Raw genomic sequence first — 17,596 nt, 5'->3', positions numbered from 1 at the left:
ACCGGGCTGGGATGGAGGAAGAATGGGGGAGTTGAAGGGGCAGAAAAGAAGGATGCTGGCGGGGGTTATCGCGATGATTGCATCTCCGCCTTGGCCACCGCTATGAGTAATCCATGTCCATGTTAGGTAAGTACCTATGGAAGTACTCACGACGAGACTTAATACGACTACAAGAAACAAAACCCATGTTCACTCCTCATGTATTGCGCCCCGAATGCTTCCCTTTGCATCGCTGGACAAATCTAGCCCGGGGATGCTGACCATCCCCGCGGACCGGACATACTCGTAAGAATCCCAAAAGAGAGAAAGGAAAAAAAACACGCAAGGAAAAAAAGGGACGGACATCTTTAGTTAGAATACATGTCGCAAAGAAAACAGAAAACAAAAAGTAGGCATGCCAAGAGTAGTGGTTCGTGACAAAAAAGAGAAAAGCGCCATCATCCCATTAACCCGCCGAGGCTGCGCGGCTATCCACTCTACCGCCGGGCGAAGCAGCACTTAATACCAGTGCGGCCTAGGAACCAGACAGCACCCGTGAAACGGAACAGCGCCACAACAGCGTTACACCACAGGAGGGCCTGGAAGAAACGCGCGGTCCGCTTGGTGGCCGAGTTCTAGAATGGGTGTTAGTGGGTGGAATCATGGGAGAAGAAGAAAGAACATACCGTAAAACCAAACTTGTTGGCGGCCTCGCTGGTGATGCACACGGCGAGGAAAGCATTGCTGAAAATCCAAAAGGTGACCAGGCGCGTTCGGAAACTCTTGTACGAATCCTCCAAGCTCTTCTCCTCGTGCGCCACCGGCGCCACGTATGGAGTCAGCGCGCGCTTGACCGTCGTCTCGAACTGGCTGTCGATATCCGCCTGCGGCTTGTCGATCTCCTCAATCACGGCGTCCTTGCTGCCCTCATCCTTGGTTGTCTTGGCAGACGGCAGTGCATCAGCCTTGTCAGAGCCCTTGGTACCCCATGACACATCGTGCCAGTTGCTGAAGGCATACACATTGAGAATGTTGATGTAGGACGACTGCACCATGAGGTATTGGGGGAAGGACGTGAACATGTGCCACGGGTCCGCGTACATGAACGAGGCCACAAAGTACAGACCAAAAGTGGCTGCCAAGGCAATGATAATGATACCGGCACCGGTCGACCCAAAGAACGAGCTGAGGAACGCGCCGATGCCCTTGTTGGTCACAAAGTCCATGGGAGCGTTGCCGGTGAACGCGCGAACCACGAGGTACATCGAGTCAACGATGATGTAGAGCTGAATGATACCAAATGCGACGAAGGAGGCCAAGTACGAAAACTTGGAGCCCTTGGGCCGATTGCCGAGCGCGAGAATAAATTGCAGCAGCAAGAAACCCAGGTACGCGTACTTGACGACGGTGTTGACAATGGGCGTGGCCTCCGTGCCAAAGGGGAAGGCAGTATTGTTGTTGTCGGGGCTGGGGGTGCCGACGAGATCGATAATGACGGTGGTGGTCAGCCAGTACGAGGCCAGCGAAAACCATGTGAGGATGGTGTTGAAGATGTTGTACAACATCTGGATGTGCAGGAAGAACATACGGATGATGTTGTGTCCGCTCTTATACATGCGGCCAAAGTGCATCAGGGAGTAGATGCCGGCGGCAAAGGAACCGTTCAGCCAACGACGACGCTGCGAGATAAATTCGGGAGCACCCTCGGGTACGTCCGTTTCGGCCTTGGAGGCCTTGACGTACGACAGATGCCATTTCGAGCCTGCCTTGGCAACCAGCTCGAAACACAGAATGCGGTCCTCGGCCAAGAACATGTTCTTCTTGAAGATATTCATGCCCTCAATACCCTTCTTGCCCAGCTGCTTGGACAGCGTGTGGTCACCGTGGAAATATTGTTCCAGGGGGCGACCCATGATCGCACGGAACCGATAAGCAGAGAAGGCACCAGGCAACACACTCACGTAGCCAAAAGAACTCTCCAGAGGCTTGTCGAGAATGTTACTGATTTTGTACTCAAAATTCTGGGCTGCCACCAGAGGGTTGACCAAGTTTCGCCATCCCTTGCCCAGCATGGCATGGATCTCACCGCAGGCACCACCGAGATCCTTGTCATTGTAGAAGGCCTCCCAGAGATACAGCAACGACTTGGAGCCAGGTTTTGTACCAGCATCCAGCAGAATACAGATCTCTGGGTTCAGAATCCGACCAAAGGCGTTGAACAACCAGCGGTGGGAGTTGATCTTCTTGCTGTTCTTCTGCTTCAGACAGAACATCATCTGCACGGGAGGGAGTGTGCTCGGGCCATCGTCGGTGGGCCGGATGAGCTGTTGGGTTGGGGTCACGGACAACTGGGTCGTGTACTCGAACTAGATGCGGCCGTTAGTGGAGTTCTGATGGGTCTTGTCGATCCACTTACCACATGGGCCACAGTCTCCTTGCCATCAACGTCACGCTTCATAACACCATCTTGGTAAACACCAACGGTTGCCAGGACATCCAGGACATCCTTGTCGCAGGGATCGATTCCATCGAACACCAAGGCCACGACGATCTTCTGCCAAGCGGGTCCGCCCTTGTTCCAGAATTCGGATTTCTTCAGGTTGACAATGTCGCGGATGTTTTGCATCACACCATGGAGTGTGCGCGCTGTGAGGGTCTTGTCTTCGTTGTAGTAGGTGATGGCAATCAGCAGCTCGGTGTGGCGGTTGTACATGGCCGGCCGCAGATTGTAACCATTGTGTAGGGTGAACTCATTCGGATCGCAGGTCGCCGCAGTGTCTAAGAACCGCGGGTTAGTGGGCGTTGTCCTGTGTGTTCGAAATGTTAATCACCTACATCGCATGTGTGTAAACTCCTCGCTACCGCCCTCCAGGTCGTTGCGGTATCTGGCTTGGATGGCATTCTGAATAGCGCTGGGGACAGGATAATCCACACTCAGCACGGAGCCTTGCACCAGCTTGACTTTTCGCGTCGCGTATCGGCGCAGGTTCCCACCACCACCGCTGCTACTGCCAGGACCGCCACCTGGTGCTTGTCGCTGGCGCCAGGCTTCGACCGACGAGGTCTCGCTGCGAGCATAGGGCGACGCAACGCGACCCGGAACACCAAAGACCGCTGCGGGATTGTCCGATTGGCCCGAGTACACTGAGCCTGCGGCATAGGGGTCGTGGTAAGCGGGTGCGGCATCTGAGGCGTAGGTCTCAGTCAAGCTGTAGCCTGAGGCTGGTCGTACGGGGGAGACACCGCGCGAGTGGGGGTCGTCGAAAGGTGTGGCAAAGGGGCCCTGTTGCTGATGGGACAGCAGACCGTGTGCGGCATCCTCGTCCTCGCGATACTGGTCTGGTTAGCGATGGCCGTCCTGTGCGGACACTCCACTCTTACCGGCGCGTTGGGGTGGTTGCCGTCGTAGCCAGGCGAGTGCGCGCCCGAGCCCTGATAGGCCATGATTTAGGTGTGGGAACGGTGAATCGAAGCAGGGGAAAAAAAAATCAAGTGCAGCAGAAGAGGGGTATCGGGGAAACAAGGAGCATGCAGGGAATAATCCTCAAACCCAGGGATGAGCGAGCGAACGATGGGCAAGGGAGGATTTCCCACGGGGAGTGAGGCAAGGCCAGCAAAAGGATGGGATAGAGAGAGAGGGATGGGATGGGATGGGATGGGGACGGGGGGAAGAAGAGAAGAGGGTGAGGACAGGGAGAAAGAAAGAAAAAGGAGGAGGATAAAGTGAAACTAGATCGTATGGCTGAGTCGCAGCAAAAATAGACAGGGCTTGTCTCGACACGGGTTAGTGCCTCTTTTTTTTTTTCCTCCCTCTCTCTGTCTTGTTCGCCTTCACTTGTTCCGTTCCTCCCACCGAATAACATCGGTGGTGCCCAGTAATGATACAATAAGCATGCCGGCCATCCCTTGGGTCAGGGACAATAAGGTGCCTCCGATCTAGGCTGGACCCGAGCAGGGCCAGTCTGACTGGCCACTGGGAGCGCGTTGGAATCCGCGGATCACTCTTTGCTGGACAACCACCATTCTCTCGCCACCAGCATGGAATCATCAATATGATTGTTTATCCTCGTTCCTCTTCGTGTTTACCCTGGCCATCCTCTTTCTTCCGAGTCCTTTCTTTCTCGTGGTCTTTTCTCTCGTCTTTGCGACACTAGCTCCCTCGGTCCCGCTCCACCACCCGCTAGTGAAACGCGCCAACTCACCCGCATTCTTCAGATCCGATGGCATGTCACCACCCAACCACAGACAATCTGTCTCAGCAAATCCTGCCGGGCGCCGACGGGCCCGCCACCCAGCGCCATGTCTAGTGTCCGCTCAGCCTTGCCGGGGTGAGACAACCCCCCACTCTTTGGTGCTTGATGGACATCGGCTGAGGTCACCTGATCTGGCTGACTCAGGTCCGCTAGATTAATTTCGGGCCCATGATAATCCGGGAGTCCAGACCGTCGACCCTCCACGGCCACGGCCCCGGCTGGGTTGCTGCCACATCCAAGAAGAGGTGAAGAGTAGAGGCAAACAGGGTAGAATAGGAGGATGAGAGGAGGCAGGCCCGTCTAAAATAGACCATGCTCGTACCGTAGTCGATACCCTCATCCTCCGAGACTATGTACCGTGCCGGTGCGACCTATTGTTAGAAACCAGCGGGTCGTGGTGCTAAGCCCAGCCCGTGCTGATTGCCGCACCTCCTCTTTTCCCATCAGGAGAAAACCCACTGACTCGCTCGACGCCCAACTCGTCCTTCCTTCTCTTCCCTCTCCTCTTCTCTTCTCTTCTCTTCTTCTTCTTCTTCTTCTCCTTCCCGTCAAGCTCCCATCCATCCTCTACATCCCACCTGTCGGCACGGTGCTATCAGTCGCTTCCCCTGATCCGACCGCACTCGACCCTTCCCGTCTCCACCCCTACCCACGGTCGCAGACCATGACCCTCCGCTAAACCCCCTTCTTCTCTGCCGACGCTTCTCCCTTCCACCCCGACGCTCGTTTTCCCTCTCCCCAATCCGACGCCCTGTCTTGCGGCTCGGAGTTGATGATCTTGCCTGGACGCTCTCGACTTGACGCCGATTGAGCCTCCCACACTCCTTTTTTTCACTACATCTCTCTTCGACTTGTTTTCCGCACATTCACTACACCGTTGATCGGTCCTTTCTCTTGCATATATCTATATCCTCTGTCGTATTTTCGTCTCTCTTCTATCACCCGTCATGCTGCTGGAACCGGTTTATCGCGACTTTTTAACGCTGAATGGTATGGGCCCCCGATTGCCCGTCTCCACTCCATGGCCCCCCGACCGCTAACCCGATGAATCTATGCAGGCCTCACGCGCCGTTCCGTCGACAAGTGCAAGCCCTGCCCAACATCGGCTCCGCCATGTCCCGCCTGTCCCGAGGGCACGCAGTGCCAGCAGATCATTCGAACATGCACCGAATGTGCAAGCTCGTATTGCCAAAAGATCCCTGGGTCCGATTCCACGTCCTCCGGCAGTTCGTCAAACTCCAGCAGCGGTGGCTCTGATACCGGCGCCATCGCCGGCGGTGTGATCGCAGGCGTGGTCGCCGTGGGTATCATCGTGTTTCTGATTTGGTGGTTTGTCATCCGCAAGAAGCGCCAGGAGCGCGAGTCGGAAAAGAACAGCGACTTCGACGCTCGACGGAATCAGCGCAAGTCCGTGCAGTCGATCGCCTCGACTGTGCTCACACGCGCTTCGAACGTCATCCAGATCGCCTACATCCCCGGGGTCACCAATCGTTCTCCCCCGAGACGCCGTCCACGCTCGTGCCTCCGGTTCCTCCACTGCCCGGTGCTACGCCCGACCAGCACTTCTTCATGCCCGGTGATCTGCGCGACTCGGCCTGGACTCAGGCCACCGGCCACCAGAGTTTCTCTCCGACTCTGCGCAGCAGTGTCGCCACGACCATATATCGTAACGACGCCATTGTCAGCGCACAGCCGGCGCAGCAGGTCGCCCGTTCTCGTGCCAACGTTGTCAGCATTCACACCGCGTCTAACCCCAGCACGCCAGGATTGAACGCACCAGGCAATGCGACGCCGGTGGTAGTGACACCGTCCGACGCTCCCGCCGTGCCGGCCATCACGCCAGCTCAATTGGCCAAGGCCGATGCTATTGGTTCTTCCGGCACTTTGGGACCTGCCGGGAACTCGAGCAGCTCAATTGTCGCGCGCACTGTGATGGCCAAGCCCGTGATGGTGCGCGGCGCCTCGCTGAAGAAGAAAGAAAGCAAGCCCGACACGAGCCGCAGCGCCACGACCGAAGCGGCCGAAGCGTCCAACGGTGTTATGTCCGGCGACAGCTCCCCCGCCAGCCACCAATTTACTCACGACACTTCCACCTTTGATGGCAATTCTTCCGATGAAGAGGATGGCTACCGCGTGCGGCCACCGGCTCACTCCCCCTCTCCCGCGCCCCCTGCGATCCCGGAACTCGAGGCTCCAAGCGATGGTCCCTTTCATGACCAGGCCTCCATCCCAACGGAGGCCACATCCTCGGGCTCCAAGCGTCAGAGCGGATCGACATTGGGTCACCGCCACCGACACAGCGCGAGCTCAAGCCGAAACAACCAGCCGGCCCTAAAGCGGGTAGAAAGTCCCTTCTCTGACGCAAATGAGGTTTCATGAGCAAGTGTCTTCGGTCCGGGCGCAATGGTTTTGATCTCTTTTTGCTTGTTCCTTGTTGTTGTCTATGTTGTTGATGTTGAAATCACTTCCCACCCACACGCACACCACTTGTGTTTCTTTGTATGTATGGACGCGATTTGGTTTACATATGGTGGTCATTGTTTTTACTTCCGTCGACCCTGCGTGTCGTGTACAGTTAGTGATGACATGCGTGGAGGCGGGAGTCCGAAATGGAATTTATCTTTGGCATGATCATTATTCAAGTTGACTCGTAGACTGCAGACCTACACTCTGGGACATTATCTCATCTCCATGACCAGAAGATCGATCCAGCTAACATATCGAATTGGGTCCCATTCTTTCATTCTGCACAAAAAGGGTATATACTTGTACGAGGAGCACGATCTAATCTCTATCCCTGGGCCACTCTCTCACGCCGGACTCTCCAAGCCCATCCCTCTCCCAATCTTGCGGATCAGAGCACGTTTCAGGAACGCTTCACGAGCTAGACCGCGTGTCTGTCGCGACCAGGAATCCACCCCGACTACGCCACGGACGAGTGCAGCTTGTAGAGCGTACAGGGCTTGCTGGATCCCCTGTTCCTCAGCCACCAAATCGTACAGCTGTTTGCCTACCACCGTGGGGGCGACGAGGACTTCGTCGATGGGCGGTAGGCCTGTTGGGGCCCCGGTAGCTGTGGCAGCAGTAGAACTTGATACAGGTACAGAGGTCGAGACGGAGGCGGAGCGGGTCTTTGCATCGGCGATGGCGGCGTCGGCACGGTGGAGCGATTGTTGCAGGACTGCGGTGTTGGACTGCAAAGTTGCATGAAGGGAATTTAGTCCCGTTACCTCCCCCTGTAAGGTGGCCAGCGCTGCGTGCAGGGATTGGGACTGGGAGACGAGGGAGTGAGCCGCTGTGTCCGATCGTGCTGCGTTGGTGCTTAATGTCTCGGCCAACGCCTGCGAGACAGCGCGCAGCAGTGCATCCTTCTCAGGGTTTGGCGGGATCGGCGGCGCGGGTCCCGCGGCAAAAGATGGCAGGTCAAGCTCGAACGGTGAAGTCAGGAGATCTGGGGCGTCTGGCTGGGGTGCTGGAGCTGCAGAGGGGGGACGCTGGTAATGCGGTGGGAAGTGAGAATTCTGTGGATAGGAGGGCCCCGGTGGTGGCTGCTGCTGCGGAGGCCGAGGCTGATATCCCGGGGGATGATGAGGCACACCCGGTGGTTGATGGACTGGCTGAGCTTGCGGGCCTGGCTGGGAACCTTGAAAGCCTGGTTGGTAAGGAAATTGACCTGGTACGTTCGGTCCGGGGCCGGGGCTGGCAAAGCCGGTGCTATTTCGGTGGTATGACACCGAACCTTGATGCGACGGAGGCGACATCGTTTGCCCTATCGATTGGGTCGATGGCGGCGGTAATCGATGAGAGCTGCTCAGCGAACTGCCTACATGACCCGGCAGAGGTACATTCGACGGAGGTGCGGCAATTCCAGGGCTGGAAGGGGTCATATTGCCTGGCTGTGCCTTTGGCGGGAGTGGAGGGGGGGATCGATATCGCTCAGCGAGATCTGCTTGTTGTTGGTGCTGCTGCGGGTCTCGCGGTTCAAGTGCGGCACCGGGCTTCGGAGGCGGCTGTGGAGGGATTTGGGCCGCAGGTTGTGGCGGCGGCGACTGGTTCTGTATTGTCGCAGACCCGACCCCAGGTGGTAAAGGTGGCCTGGGTGGCGGAGTGTTGGTCTGCTCGGGATGTGGCTGCGGCGGCCTCTGCTGTCTATACTGAACCGGTGGCTCCTTGGCGAACACTTCGCGGAGAATCAAGAGAAAGTCGACAAGTGTGGACCTCTGTAGTCATGGTTAGTCTTGAACAGATGCTCCATGCAGCGAAAAGCACCCACCTCCCAGGCTTCCGCCCAGTGCGCCAGGTAGTGGTGATAGACGCGCCCTTCCAGCGTCACATGTTGTCCGACCCGTACAGCCATGTCCTGTGTTGGCGTCACATACACCATCGGGGGGTCACGCGGGTAGGTATTGGGAATCCACATTGCGATGGGGAATCGGTAGGTGGTGCCGCGAAAGACGACCGGCAAGGTGCCCACGAGGTGGAGAAGGAGCGCCGAGAAGCCATTTTCGTAGGCTAGAACGGGGATGGAGTTAGGGCCATTGGTAATGATTCTCGCGAGCAGTGGTACTCACTATATACATCGGTTCGGGGCGAAAGCGAGGGATACTGGGCGAGCGCGTTGGCAACGTCGTGATAGGAGCGATTGGGATCGTGGTAGGTTTGTTGGGGGTCGTAGTGGTCCTGCAGGAGTCAGCGTGCGCTCTGACGGCAGCAAGAATATATTTTCACCTTGGTGAGGACGCTGTACAGCCAGGTCAGCGTCCGCTGGGGGACGGCCATGGTGGGTTGCGGAGGAAGTGGAAGGTCGGACGAATGCCTAGCCTATGTTTCCCCGCAACCGCTTGGCGCAGGGCGGAAGTATACTAGGCGGTAGTTACGTCTATGCGCATCACGATCGCGTTGATGATTGTGTGATCTCTCATGCTGGTGGATTTTATTCACATGAACAAGATGTATGAACCTCGCTTCGCCCCGGTCACTGCTGGTGATTCGCAGATTCAGTCCTGAAATATATATATCGGTGATCTATAGGTCCGCCCCCCACTACGGGTCCTCGCCCATCATATCATATTTCGTATCACCCAATTCCGAGGCCGGGGATAGACTCGAAGTCCGAAGCTGCTTCCATTATTCATTATCCCTAGAGTTGGCCATATCTGCACGGTGAGGCAATAGCCTCCGAGTCAACCCTCACCACGTGACCCGATACCATGAAGGACCAACTCGACTGGCTCTCCAACCGAGGACAGACCTACCGCTATCCCCCCTCGAACAACACGAGCTATGGGTGGCTAGACCCGTCTCTTCACCTCTGCCCGCGGGAACCTGTCTGGGGGGCCCCCGACGTGTGGCTTTGTCCTTCCCGTCTTGATATTGTTCTCCCGAAGCCTTCGTATTGTTCTCCCTCACCACAATCCACGCTATTACCTTCGCCACAAAAGCGAGACTCTCCTTTGTCTGAAATTGAATCGTTGACCTCAAGACTCCCATATACATTGTCTGTCTCGGCTCATTCACTCACCATGCCTACTACACCTCCCCTCCGAGACCTGCCCGCGTCGCGCGACATGCGGTCTGTTCTTATACAGATCTCTTATCCTAACCGGATGCCGTTTGCTTGATCCTGCTGCATCTATCCTTTTCTTTCTTATTTCCCTTTGTGATTTCTTCCTCGAAGCTCGGCAACATGATCGACCCGTACACGCAGAACGTCTACTTCCACTACGCCAATGGCACCTCGTTCCCCGTGCCGATCGGCATGCTGGACGAGTTCGTCCAGTACAATGTGCGCGTCTGTATCAACTATGGTTCCCAGCTGGGCGCTTCCATCGTGCTGCTGGTCATTTTGTTGCTGTTAACCCGGCCCGAGAAACGTAGCTCCGCAGTGTTCCTGCTGAACGGCCTAGCGCTGATATTCAACATCCTTCGTTTGCTCTTCGAGACGATTCACTTCTCGACCGGCTTCGAGAAGGTCTATCCCTACTTCTCCTATGACTACTCTGCCGTCCCACCCAGCGCATACGCCATTGCTATCATCTCCGTCGTCTTCGAGACGTTGCTGGTGATCTGTGTTCAGGTTTCGCTGGTCATGCAAGTCCAGGTCGTGTGCGCGACTTTGCGCCGTCGCTACCGCCGTGCTCTTCTGGGCGTGTCGATTCTGATGGCACTGGTGCCGATTGGATTCCGCATTGGATGGATGGTCGAGAACTCGGTGTACATTATGATGGCAGCCAGCACCGCACCAGTCTGGTGGTTGGAGAGCGCGACCAACATCGTCATCACGATCAGCATCTGCTTCTTCTGCGCGGTGTTTGTCACCAAGCTGGGCTACGCTATCAAGCAGCGTAACCGCCTGGGCGTGCGTGATTTCGGGCCCATGAAGGCCATTTTCGTCATGGGCTGCCAGACCCTCGCGGTGCCGGCCATCTTCTCGATCCTGCAATACGCCATCACCGTCCCTGAGCTGTCCTCCAACGTCCTCACCCTCGTCACCATTTCACTTCCTCTTTCCTCAATCTGGGCCGGTGCTACCCTCGACCATCATAGTCGCCGCACGGGCAATCATCACCATGGCCGTCGCAACCTGTGGCAGGCTCTGGCATTTGGTGTTACCGCCCACACGAACACGACCGCCACTACCGTGCCCCGCAAACTCACGGAATCGGATAGGTCCGGCAGCACCGCGACGCAGACCCTGTGCTACTCGGACCAGCCGTTGAGCGCCAAGTCGGCGGATTCAGAGATCCAGTATGGGATTGCTGTTGAGCATGACATCTCGATTGAGAGCGTTCGCAGGAACCATGATGTGGTTTGATAAAAAGAGCGGTATGGATCTGTAGCATAGATTGGTTGTATCTGGCTTGCACCGTCCTTGTTTCTTCTTTCATTCCAGTGGTCGAGACCCAGGCTTATTACACTTCGTTCCATTTGTCTTTGCTCTATCTCCGAGGGTTTTTCCTTTTGTACTCGGAGATCTCTGGATCGCGTCCGGCACAGGCGAGACTGCAATCGCATAGTTAGTTAATACACGCAAATTTCGCTTCTTGTGCCATTTATGTCATGGTATTCGTAGAATATTAGCGGTGTATACTGTATCTGATGTCCCTGTGTCGCCAAACGAGGCGTCTGGAGGCAAGACGGGAATGGATGAGGTGCGACAGGGTAAGGAGAGCTTTCGTCTCAAGTCGTCGGTATTTGGGACAGAAGGTGATAGGTGGTAGAGCCGAGCTCAGGCAGTGAATCGAATTAAGAATGGTGGAATATTTACAGATAAACGCTCTATGTATAACAGCACATGTACCGGAAGCAGCCCAGAGGAAAGAAAGAAAGGATAGAATAAAAACCTGAAAGAAAGAACCGCAATACCCGATGCTAATGCAATTGCACGTAGTTGGCTGAAGGAAATCATTAGCTGGCGAATTTGAAGAGAGGTTGGCTGCATACTCACCTGGAAACTGGCCCTCGCGGCCATCGACCCGACCCGTCCACCACTCGTTCTGATTATCCGTACGGTGAACAATCTCAATCACATCACCGGCAGAAAAACCAAGGTCTCCATGAGCCTGGGCCTCGTAGTCATACAATGCAGTCACGGTCTCGGCCGGGTGCTGGCTGAGATGCGAGGGTTTCGCCCGTGGTGGCGGCGGAGCACCCTTGCTCTTGGCTGCGTCGGAAAAGGTACCGGAAGGACTGTTGGGGCTGACAGCAGACGAGTACGGCGGCGGAGGACTTCCGGTATTGGAGGAAGAGCGGGCACGGTTCATCGAGCTCTTGCTGTCCGACCCACGCAGCCCAGGCTTGAGCTTGGAGTCCGAACGACGAACGGTACCCTTAGTTTTGAAGTGGACGATGCTGAGGGCCTCGGTACGCTCCTTCACGTCGCCGCGCTTCTGCTCAAAGGCCTCCTCGACATCCAAGTCCAGGTTAAAGTAGGGGATTTGCATGCCCTGCATGCGCTCGTGCAGGGTGTAGAAGACGTTAAGTTGCATATAGTAGAAGGACTGGAACAGTGGGCGGATGAACTCGGCTTCGAGGGTAAACAGCTTGGGCAGCTCCTCCTTCAGCAGATCGTTGTAGTAGTTGTACTCCTGCGTTGCTTGCTCGACGTCATTCTCGGCCTTGTACAGCGCCTTTTCATCCTTGAGAGATTTGTCCTTCTTTTCCTCCAGCTTCTTCAGGGAGGCCGTGTGGCGGTCGTAATCGAGTTTCTTGTGGTCGCGCTTGACGGCGACTTTGCGGATCACCTTGATCACCTCGAGCAGCTGGTCAGCCGGGTTGATGATCCGGCTGTCGATGAGCTCCAGCTCCGGGGCGAGCGCCTCCTGCAGCTCGCGCACGATGGTCTCGTAATCTTCGCAGGCCTGGATGCCCTCGGGGTTGCCCTCGAATTTGTAGGAGTTGGGGTCGGAGGCACGTCCGGAGATGGGCTTGTACAGCTCGGCGATGGCTTTGGAGAATCCGATCTGATGGTTCAGCATGCCTGGGAGACGGATGTTAGTGGTAGGTGAGAGGGTGTGATCTAGGGCCGGACATACCATTGATGGCGTCAAAGTACTTCTTGGACTCGTCGTGTAGCTTCTTGGTCTCGGTCTCAAGCTCCTGGAAGCGGCGCTCGGCGTCGGAGTAGACGGGATCTGAGGAATGCTCGCCGATGTTGAACTTGACCTTGAACTGCTGCGGGGCGCGCGCGAGGCCCTTTTGGAAGCCCTTGAAACTCATGGTGACGGGAGGTGAGTGTGGGAGTGAGAGTGTGTGAGAGTGTGAAGGCGGAAGGGAAGGAAGCAAGAGAAAAGTTGGCGATCCCTTCTATGACATAAGACTTTTTGCTGGGATGCGACGATGATGCCTGTGGCGGGACTCGGAAGGTTGTGGCGCAGCGATCAAATAATATGGACTCGTGTAAGTATAATAGGCAGCGGAATAGGTGATTGGGCCATTATTATTATTATCACGATCCTTGCAGCCTGACCATACTACTTCCCTAACTGTGCGAGGTCCTTGCTGCTTTACCCTGCTCGGAGTGGTCGGTGCCTAGGGACGGTACAGGTAACTACTATGACCCGTTGCTGCCTCAGGCATCACACCCACCGGACTAACCAGGGAAGAAAACCCCGAGCCGAGATCAGATAACATAACCAAAAGCCCGGTCCGGTGTCTTCTAGTCATCCCCTCGACACATCCCATACAACAACATCATCAATCATCATCTACATCATGTCGAGCGCTCCCGCTGCCTGGAGGCAGGCATCTCGCGCCTGCTCCCGGCGTCTGGCCTCGTCCGGCCAAAGAGCGCCCTTCTCCCGACCCGTTGCCACCGCAATGCACCGCGCTACCAACCGGTCCTATGTGACCGAGACCAAGGCCGGACAGGCCCAGGTCAACGTTGAGACCGCCATCAAGGAGGAGCAGAAGTCGTTTATGAAGAAGGCCGGCATCGCGCCCCAGAATGTCGACTTGCCCGGGTCGGCGGTCTCCGGGGATGCCGCCATGAGTCCCTCGGCTGGCATCCTGAAGCAGGCCACTGTCATGGACCAGGGCACCCGGCCCATCTATCTCGATATGCAAGCAACCACCCCACTCGATCCTCGTGTTCTCGACGCCATGCTCCCCTACCTCACCGGCATCTACGGCAACCCGCACTCGCGCACGCACGCCTACGGTTGGGAATCGGACAAGGCAGTGGAAAAGGCGCGCGAGCACGTCGCCAACCTGATTGGAGCCGACCCCAAGGAGATTATTTTCACCAGCGGCGCGACGGAGAGCAACAATATGAGCTTGAAGGGCGTGGCGCGGTTTTTCGGTCGCTCTGGCAAGAAGAAGCACATCATCACCACCCAGACCGAGCACAAGTGCGTGCTCGACAGTTGTCGTCACCTGCAGGATGAGGGCTTTGAGGTGACCTATCTGCCCGTCCAGAACAACGGGCTGATCCGCATGGAGGACCTGGAGGCTGCCTTGCGCCCGGAGACCTGCATCGTCAGCGTCATGGCCGTGAACAACGAGATTGGTGTCATCCAGCCCCTGGAGGAGATTGGTCGGCTGTGCCGGTCGAAGAAGGTCTTCTTCCACACTGATGGCGCGCAGGCGTTCGGCAAGATCCCGTTGGATGTGAACAAGCTCAACATCGACTTGATGTCCATCTCCAGCCACAAGATTTACGGCCCCAAGGGCATGGGCGCGTGCTACGTCCGTCGTCGCCCTCGTGTTCGTATTGACCCTATCATCTCCGGCGGTGGCCAGGAGCGCGGCCTGCGCAGTGGAACGCTGGCGCCGCATCTGATTGTGGGGTTCGGCGAGGCATGCCGACTCGCCAGTCAGGATATGGAAGTAAGTTCGATTCTTTTATCTTGTTAGCCGTGATTATACACTGCAAAAGTATAGCCGAGATGTGTGGGCGGTAGCTTCATACCCTTCGGGTATATGTCCAGCGTCGGTGAAGCAAAACGCAGGGGTGATGAGCTATGGACCAAAAATGCTTGTTGTAAAGCCTCGAATCAGCCCATACTGACAGTCATTCTAGTACGACACCAAGCACATCGAGCGCCTGTCGAAACGTCTGAGCGAGGGACTGTTGTCCATGGAGCACACCACGCTGAATGGCGACCCCGAACACCACTACCCCGGTTGCGTGAACATTTCGTTTGCCTACGTGGAGGGTGAGTCCCTGCTCATGGCACTGAAGGACATTGCACTGTCCTCGGGCAGCGCCTGCACCTCGGCCTCGCTGGAGCCTAGCTACGTGTTGCGTGCCCTGGGCAGCAGCGACGAGAGCGCGCACAGCAGCATCCGGTTCGGCATTGGGCGATTCACGTCCGACGCGGAGATTGACTACGTGCTCAAGGCGGTGCAGGAACGCGTGCACTTCCTACGGGAACTGAGCCCGCTGTGGGAGCTGGTGCAAGAGGGCATTGATCTGAACACGATCGAGTGGAGCCAGCACTGATTTGATTCTCGAGAAAAAGCAACCTCTCCCGTTCGGCGTTGGATTCTGTAATAAATAGCAACTACCAGCCACACCCCTCATGCATTGCCCGAATTCCTGTACAGAATGAATCCCAAATTGCCATTTATTACTTCATCCTCGGTTGTTCGTCCATACCCCAGTAACATCATTTTCCCGATCGAGCACCGCCCGGTGTCGATCATCCGTTCACCGCAGACCCGAACGAGAGACTAACTGGACGACACCACTACTATCTTATTCTAGTCCTATATCGGACCTAACCAACAATATGTAATAACCCGCTGTCAGAGTTGGGCCCAAGCCTATAGGAAATTTTCCCCCCTCCCACCGGCCGATACCTCCGGCTTAGAAATACATGATTGATAAATAATTAACGTTTTCCCATCTTCGCCCGCTTCCGTTCTGCTCCGGACCCAAATAAGAGAAGGTTTCCCCGGACACGACTAAACTATTCCATTGTGTTCTCTCTCCTATTGTGTTCTCTCTTCCATCACTCCCTGTTTTCATCGTTATCACTCTCCCATCTCATCTTATCCTCACTGATCTGATCCATGACCGGTGGCGACGACTGACGGGGCACGTGCCGTCTCTTGCCATTTCCGTCGCCCTCGCCATTTCTCTATCCTTCTCTTCCTTCTCTTTTTTTTTCCTTCTCCCGACATGCTGCCTCCAATTCCCTCGCCGACCGACTACGGCATCTCACCAGGCCATGGCTTCCTCTCCCCGGAGCCGCCCCTGGGAGTTCTGCCAGACCCATATTACGCCAAGTGGGAGGCCATCGTCCAGAATCTGCAGCCGCTCATTTTGAGCAGACGTGTGCGGTCGATGGTGGATCGCCTGCCCGTTCTCTCAACTTCACATCTACACACGGATGCAGAATGGCGGAGGGCATATGTTGTGTTGGTTTTCATTTTACACGGATATGTGTGGAGTGGCGACCGGCCTGCGGAGGTATGATAATTTTGAACAGATGGAAATCGAGATGCTAATGGTGAATAGAAAATTCCTCCTCAACTAACGGTGCCTCTATTCGAAGTCTGTGAGCACCTGGAAGTACCCCCTGTGGCGACATACGCGGGCGTGTGTCTCTGGAACTACAAGCCGATATTTCCCGACGAGCCAGCCGACGACCTGGATAATCTTGCGTGTCTGCATACCTTCACCGGATCCCTCGACGAACAATGGTTTTACCTAGTCTCGGTCGCCATCGAGGCCCGAGGCGCCCCGTCCATTCCACTGATGCTGCGGGCTATTGCGGCTGCGCGAGTAGGGGACAGCCGCGTGGTAACCGACTGCTTGGAACGATTGGCAGAAATGTTGGATGAGATTGGCGGATTGCTGCAGCGCATGTACGACAACTGTGATCCGTACATCTTCTACCACCGTATCCGACCATATCTGGCTGGCAGCAAGAACATGGCCGATGCCGGACTGCCCAAGGGATTGTTGTACGATGACGGCCATGGCGTCCCGGAATACCGCCAATACGGCGGTGGAAGCAATGCGCAAAGCTCGCTGATTCAGTTCTTCGACATCATCCTTGGAGTGGAGCATCGACCAACGGGGGTATCCCGCAACGACCAAGCTACGAATGACGATGGCCCGAAATCACGACACGGTTTTATCCACGAGATGCGCGCATACATGCCTGGGCCGCACCGCCGGTTCCTTGAGCATATCGATTCCGTGGCCAACATCCGCGAGTACGTTGAGGCCCGGCGGACCGACCCTGCGTTACGACTGGCCTACGATGCCTGTCTGGCCATGCTGCGCGCATTGCGCGACAAGCACATCCAGATCGTCTCGCGCTACATTATCGTGCCCTCGCGGGGTGCGCGACGCGCATCACAGTCTATTAGTCCCGGCCGTCGTCCCGAGGCCAAGAACCTGGCTACAGCTGCTCCACCAGACAGCAAGAAATTGCGCGGGACGGGTGGCACGGCACTCATCCCATTCTTGAAACAGGCGCGGGATGAGACGGGAGAACCGGCTATTGATGCATGGGCACGACGATTGCTGAGCAACGGTCCTGCAGATGCCCTCTCAGCAGCGTTGAGTAAAGTCGGAGAACAACCAGACGGCCATCTGGAAGTGGTAGGTCTCTGTGGCACCTGGACGGCGGACGACAGTGAAGGAGGGATCTGCCATTGGTGAAAAGACTTAGATATGTTTTTTTTTATTTTTATTTTTTTTAATTAGTCTTTCTGTTCAGCGTGTTATCGCATTTGAACTGTGTGGGTTGTTGACTTTCGAGCCAGGCGCAGTGGGAAGTATGGCGTTTAAAGACATGAAAGACTACGATTACAGAATAGATTCAACCTTTTGCCACTCCATCATCATTATTCGCGTTCCTGTTTACTGTAGATCCATGTGGCTGTTCGTCTAGAATTCTTCTTTTGTT

The 17,596-nt window shown here is 56.0% G+C and overlaps 7 protein-coding genes across 7 annotated transcripts; 4 read left to right on the top strand and 3 right to left on the bottom strand.

The window, feature by feature from the left end:
* Window positions 1-476: 476 nt before the first annotated feature.
* chsG (chitin synthase class III) lies at window positions 477-3,423 on the bottom strand (the record flags this gene model as incomplete). Its single annotated transcript, XM_057195064.1, has 5 exons — window positions 477-614; window positions 666-2,345; window positions 2,396-2,757; window positions 2,815-3,313; window positions 3,361-3,423. 5 exons carry the CDS (start codon window positions 3,421-3,423, stop codon window positions 477-479), a joined length of 2,742 nt encoding a protein of 913 aa, XP_057052460.1.
* A 1,756-nt stretch (window positions 3,424-5,179) lies between these two features.
* Window positions 5,180-6,611, top strand: N7474_003648 (uncharacterized protein; the record flags this gene model as incomplete). Its single annotated transcript, XM_057195063.1, has 3 exons — window positions 5,180-5,222; window positions 5,291-5,712; window positions 5,793-6,611. The coding sequence occupies 3 exons, from the start codon at window positions 5,180-5,182 to the stop codon at window positions 6,609-6,611; spliced, it is 1,284 nt and encodes a 427-aa protein (XP_057052459.1).
* Window positions 6,612-7,042: 431 nt separating this feature from the next.
* Window positions 7,043-9,011, bottom strand: N7474_003647 (uncharacterized protein; the record flags this gene model as incomplete). The annotated part of the gene is made up of 4 exons (XM_057195062.1): window positions 7,043-8,452; window positions 8,506-8,744; window positions 8,804-8,912; window positions 8,961-9,011. The coding sequence occupies 4 exons, from the start codon at window positions 9,009-9,011 to the stop codon at window positions 7,043-7,045; spliced, it is 1,809 nt and encodes a 602-aa protein (XP_057052458.1).
* Window positions 9,012-9,918: 907 nt separating this feature from the next.
* On the top strand, window positions 9,919-11,046 carry preB (alpha-factor pheromone receptor STE2; the record flags this gene model as incomplete). Its single annotated transcript, XM_057195061.1, has 1 exon — window positions 9,919-11,046. One exon carries the CDS (start codon window positions 9,919-9,921, stop codon window positions 11,044-11,046), a length of 1,128 nt encoding a protein of 375 aa, XP_057052457.1.
* Window positions 11,047-11,603: 557 nt separating this feature from the next.
* Window positions 11,604-12,950, bottom strand: N7474_003645 (amphiphysin; the record flags this gene model as incomplete). The annotated part of the gene is made up of 3 exons (XM_057195060.1): window positions 11,604-11,626; window positions 11,680-12,711; window positions 12,767-12,950. 3 exons carry the CDS (start codon window positions 12,948-12,950, stop codon window positions 11,604-11,606), a joined length of 1,239 nt encoding a protein of 412 aa, XP_057052456.1.
* A 423-nt stretch (window positions 12,951-13,373) lies between these two features.
* On the top strand, window positions 13,374-15,174 carry N7474_003644 (IscS subfamily cysteine desulfurase; the record flags this gene model as incomplete). Its single annotated transcript, XM_057195059.1, has 2 exons — window positions 13,374-14,558; window positions 14,752-15,174. Coding segments are annotated over 2 exons (1,608 nt in total), but the record flags the coding sequence as incomplete, so codon positions are not given.
* A 681-nt stretch (window positions 15,175-15,855) lies between these two features.
* N7474_003643 (indoleamine 2,3-dioxygenase) lies at window positions 15,856-17,349 on the top strand (the record flags this gene model as incomplete). The annotated part of the gene is made up of 2 exons (XM_057195058.1): window positions 15,856-16,146; window positions 16,195-17,349. 2 exons carry the CDS (start codon window positions 15,856-15,858, stop codon window positions 17,347-17,349), a joined length of 1,446 nt encoding a protein of 481 aa, XP_057052454.1.
* Window positions 17,350-17,596: the final 247 nt, after the last annotated feature.

The sequence above is a fragment of the Penicillium riverlandense genome, assembly GCF_028828495.1.
Source record: "Penicillium riverlandense strain IBT 135883 chromosome Unknown utg000003l_segment0_segment0, whole genome shotgun sequence".
Taxonomy (NCBI): Eukaryota; Fungi; Ascomycota; class Eurotiomycetes; order Eurotiales; family Aspergillaceae; genus Penicillium; species Penicillium riverlandense.
Note: the sequence above shows the minus strand (reverse complement) of the source record. Positions and strands in the feature narration are given on the sequence as shown.